Source organism: Pinus tabuliformis, chromosome 1_1 (assembly GCF_031772625.1).
Source record: "Pinus tabuliformis cultivar Carrire ecotype Pingquan chromosome 1_1, CPIR1, whole genome shotgun sequence".
Taxonomy (NCBI): Eukaryota; Viridiplantae; Streptophyta; class Pinopsida; order Pinales; family Pinaceae; genus Pinus; species Pinus tabuliformis.
In genome coordinates this window covers 598,907,478-598,912,471 of record NC_142297.1, presented here as the reverse complement: position 1 = coordinate 598,912,471, position 4,994 = coordinate 598,907,478, and the positions used below count along the sequence as shown (strand labels likewise).

Genomic DNA, 4,994 nt, shown 5'->3' with positions numbered 1-4,994 from the left:
GTCATGGTATTGGCTCATTATATTGTAACAAAACCTATTTACAAGAATCTCCATGATAAAATAAGAGTGAATCTCCATGATTAAGAATCGACTCTGCCACTGGGGAAACCACCACATTTCCCCAACTATGGCAGAGCGTAAAGTCACTTGCCGCTGGTTTAGCCGGCCTTGGCATCAGAAAATCCGACGTTGTACTCATCCTCTCGCCGAATTCAATCCATTTCCCCATATCTGCGTGGCTGTCTTGTCCATTGGAGCCATCGTTACGACCACCAATCCGCTAAATACCGCGGCTGAGATAGCGAAGCAAGCCAGAGACTCGGCAGCCGTGTTGGCCTTCGCCACGCCATCTTTGGCTGTCAAATTGGCAGCCACCAAATTGGCCATTGTGCTCATTTCTTCTTCTTCATCTGAATTAGCCTCCCAGAATGACCAAAATTACATCTCTACTCTAGATAAGCTCCTGACTTCGAATCCTGCCCATGCCCCTGTTGTTAAAATCCGGCAAGACGATACTGCCACACTGCTCTATTCCTCCGGGACTACTGGAATGAGCAAAGGGGTCATTTCCACCCACACAGAAATCTGATTGCTATGGTTTGCATTGTGCTGAAGCGCTTGGGATTCACTCCTGAGAATAGTACCCGGAATCAGACTGATTCTTTCCTGGCTATGGTGCCCATGTTTCATATATATGGGCTTGCGGCTTTTGCTTGTACGTTGCTTGGTTCCGGATCCACCATTGTTGTGCTGTCTAAGTTTGATCTCGTGGACATGCTTCGGTTGATTCAGAAGTACAGAATCACCTATTTGCCTCTTGTGCCTCCCATCCTGTTGGCTATGAACAAAGTCGATATTGCAAAGAAATATGATTTGAGTTCTTTGCACACTGTTATATGTGGTGGAGCTCCCCTGAGCAAAGAGTCTACAGAGGAGTTTATTTCTTGGTTCCCTGGAGTCACAATAAGACAAGTAAAGTTGTTTTCTTCTTTTCTGCCATGCTGGTCTACTTACTATAGAAGTACAAATACTAGAACACTAACTTTGCTTTCTTCTACATAATTTAAAGATATGGACACTGACTAGATAATCACTCTCTCCAACCACTCAGGAGGGTATATTAAGTTACTATCCGTCTTTATTAGGTAGGTTAAGTGTGCCTCATTCATTTTTAGCCTAGTGCAGTGGTCTTCCTGTAAGGGAAAATGAGGGCACAAAGGGGCCTTCTATCTTTACCTTTAAACACAGGATTGACCTTTCAGTACCTATACAACAGAGCTTTTACCAGCCAGATTTGGAATCTATTGTTGAAATGCATCTGGCCCTAGCTATGGATCAGAGAAAAGTATTTTGGAATTGAACTAATAAGTAATAACTTTTCCTTCTAGTTAGCTATAACAAAGTCAGGATTAAAATCCACGGACTTTTTTCAAGTTTTTAAAACCAAGAATCTGCATTCAAGAATCACTTACCTCAAGGAAAAGTAGAGTTCATTAGACTATATTCCGGCTTCGATGTTAGGCAGATTTCCTTCCTCTTAACAAACCAGGTTGTGTAGTCTGGCTAAATCTGTGCACAGTAGTGGTGTTTGTCTTTGGGACCAAATTGCTATAGCTTGGGTGACTAGGCATCTGGGATTAAAAAATAGCTAGTCACAAACTTGAAGCCTACTGAGCAGATGATTGTATGGGTAGGATCAGCCTTTTCTTGGCCTGCACAGAGGTTTGACTGATAGCTTTTTCCCACCCATATGATACTCTAGAGCCCAGGGGCACGTGTACCAAACATAGAAAGCATTTAGAGGTAATTTGAAGTATATCCTGGATGGTGGATCGCAGATATTAGCAACATCACACCTATGGGGTCTTCTTAGCCAGCGTGTATATGCCTAGCCATGCTTACACACAAGCATCTAACAAGTACAGGGGCTTGCATTGAGCATTGAATATCTCTGACTAATCATCAACAACTAAGACAGTTTCTGCCATTTTTTTGCTTGCTACCAAGGTATTAGAGCCATGACCTTACAACTATCTCGGTAAGCTTACACCTAGGCTATGCTTTTTCTCAAGTAAGGTTGCATGATATTTTGCAGTGCTATGGGCTAACGGAAACACTGGGAATGGGGGCATCCACAGACAGTCAAGAAGAAAGTAGACACTATGGAACAGCTGGCTTGTTGTCTCCAAATACTGAAGCAAAAATAGTTGGTCCTGTTTCAGGAGCTCCTCTGCCCCCAAACCAGAAAGGAGAACTGTGGCTTCGTGGTCCATATGTCATGAAAGGTATGTTCTCTTTCTGAAACTTTCTTTTGTTCATAATAAAGATATTGAACAAGAGACAACCTTAAATACAATGCATAGTTCAAAACCTGCTCTACAGAGGAAGTATTTCATCGAAGTTTTATACCAACAAACAAAATTTTAAGATGGTGGAATAGAGTTATGCAAGTAGAAAGAATTCCAATCCAATTCTCTGGAGGTTCTCAATTAGCTGTTGTGAAGCAAGCCCTTGAACTTGACTTTTTCGCTTAACCCTGAGAAAATTACATCTTTTGGAAAAGGAAACTCTGGCAGATGAGGATCGTGGATATGTATCGTTGCCTTAAATAAACAGATCTTTTAAAGGTCAGATTTAAAGATTTAAAAAAATCAGTTTTACTCTATTGCAGGTTATTTCAGCAATCCGGAAGCGACTAGTTCAACTCTGGATTCGGATGGTTGGCTACGAACAGGTGACCTCTGTTACATTGATCATGAAGGCTACATCTTTGTAGTGGACAGATTGAAAGAGTTGATCAAATATAAGGGTTACCAAGTATAATCTGCTTCTCTTTGAGAAGTCTCTTAACTTGTTGATGTCCAAATTTTGCAAATGATTCAATACTTAACCTCAACCATAACATAATTTTTAATTTTTCCTGGACATGGCATTGTAGGTTGCTCCTGCTGACTTAGAATCACTTCTACATTCTCACCCTGAGATTACAGATGTTGCAGTAAAACCGTAAGTACAATGTTTCTTCATACTCAATTGTTAGCATGTGGTTCTGAGTAATTCTTGCCTTTTTTAAATTTTCATTTGCCATGACCATTGTTCAGAAACTGACGTGGAAACTACTTCAGAGAGGTTTCCTATTCTGTTATTTAACTCTAAGGTTTCATCTCAAAATTCTCTTGATCTAATGGTGCAAAATGCCTGTAGGTGTTGTATTTATAACCAGCTGACATGAACTTCCCAAGCCACAGTAAAGACATGGATTCCTAATAATCATGAATGCCTAATCATCACAGAGTTATATATACTTGGGCCTTGTGCTTCACCCAACCCAAATCAACATCATGTTGTATTCTGTTAGGTTATTATGGTAGATACAAGGTAGGTTACTAAAACACCAACGCTGATGATGTGACCGATCCCCTAAGAGTCAAAGGTACAAAGTTTACAATTATAATCCTGAGTTGTGTCAGTCACAAAGAATCCTCTATGCAAAATATATTATACCTGGTCATTGATTTCTATGGTGTTGAAGAGTCAGATTTAAAATATGATGCATGGTTTCAGGTTTCCAGACAAAGAAGCTGGCCAGGTTCCAATGGCATATATTGTAAGGAAACCGGGAAGCACACTATCTCAAAACAGTGTAATCAACTTTGTAGCTCAACAGGTAATTTGCGTTGTAAATACGGTATATTTAGACTGTCAATAGAGGTTTTGAAAATTGCTAACTAGCAGGGGGATAGTTTTGAAATTTTTAATTATTTCATCAAGCTTCCCAAATTATGTCACTACTATCATTATTAAACATGTCATACTTCTTCCTGGTTTGGGTTTGTCTTCATAGGTGGCACCATACAAGAAGGTTCGTCATCTGGCTTTTGTAAGTGAGATTCCAAAAAATGCGGCAGGAAAGATATTAAGAAAGGACTTGACTAAATTGGCCATCTCCAAATTATGATGTATTTGCGGTTGGAATGGCGTTTTACAATTTAGGATAAAGGTGACATAGAGCTTTGTGTGATGTTGATTCTGGAGAGATATTGTAGTATCTGTAAATGAGTATAAATATTTTAATGTTAGTTAGCTCTGAGAAATTTATGGGACATTCAAATTTTATAAATTAAACAACTTAAATTCAAATTTTTAAAAATCTTTGCTGGATTTTGATTAAAATTAACAAAAAAAAAATGTTCTGAAAAAAAATAAAAATCATTTGTCTATAAGTTAGACTATGGTCACATTAAAATATATAACATATAAATACTAGTTATATTTTAAGATCTATTTTAACATATAAATTAAAACAAGTGTTGCAATCGTATAGTCTTGCCTTGGAAGAAGCTAATAAATTGAGATGTGAAGTGGATAAATTAATTGATCCTGGAGGCCCAAGAACTTGCATAAATTTTGTTAAATAAATAAGTTGTACATTTATAGTTTTACTCCTACAAAAGTGACAAGGAAAGCATAAATAATGGTGGGAAGTGACTCCTAATAAGTATATTTATTTACATCTTATTTCTACCCATATTTATGCAAGGACTTGATTAAATTATGATGGGGAGTAACTTATAGTAAATACGTTATTTACATGACTGTGAGTTATTTTGAATTTTTATTTTTATTTTTGGATACAAATATTTAAAACTCATGCATGAATATTGGAATCATATCTATAAATTATGACTTAAAATATGTGATGTAGTTATCTAGATGAGATTATATTATGCAAAAACTACAATAAGACCTTCAAGTTATGGTTCCATCAAATGTTTGAAAACTACTTTTTTTTAATGATATTGAAAACCAAATATTGTTTTTCAAAGTTAAACATTATAAGTTGAATTGGTGAATGATAAATTAATAATGGTCAATCAGAAAATCTATTTTTAAAGTCAAACCATATTTAAATTTAATTAATAAGCACAAAAAACTTAATACTTGCGATAAACTTACAACATAACAAAATTTATATTCACCCCCACTTTACCATG

At 36.9% G+C, this 4,994-nt stretch overlaps 1 protein-coding gene across 1 annotated transcript; it reads left to right on the top strand.

Moving 5' to 3' along the window:
- Positions 1 to 245: 245 nt before the first annotated feature.
- On the top strand, positions 246 to 4,020 carry LOC149214691 (beta-phenylalanine coenzyme A ligase-like). The gene is made up of 6 exons (XM_089390946.1): positions 246 to 972; positions 2,096 to 2,285; positions 2,672 to 2,817; positions 2,939 to 3,006; positions 3,565 to 3,667; positions 3,845 to 4,020. The coding sequence occupies exons 1-6, from the start codon at positions 595 to 597 to the stop codon at positions 3,956 to 3,958; spliced, it is 999 nt and encodes a 332-aa protein (XP_089247072.1). The 5' UTR covers positions 246 to 594; the 3' UTR covers positions 3,959 to 4,020.
- Positions 4,021 to 4,994: the final 974 nt, after the last annotated feature.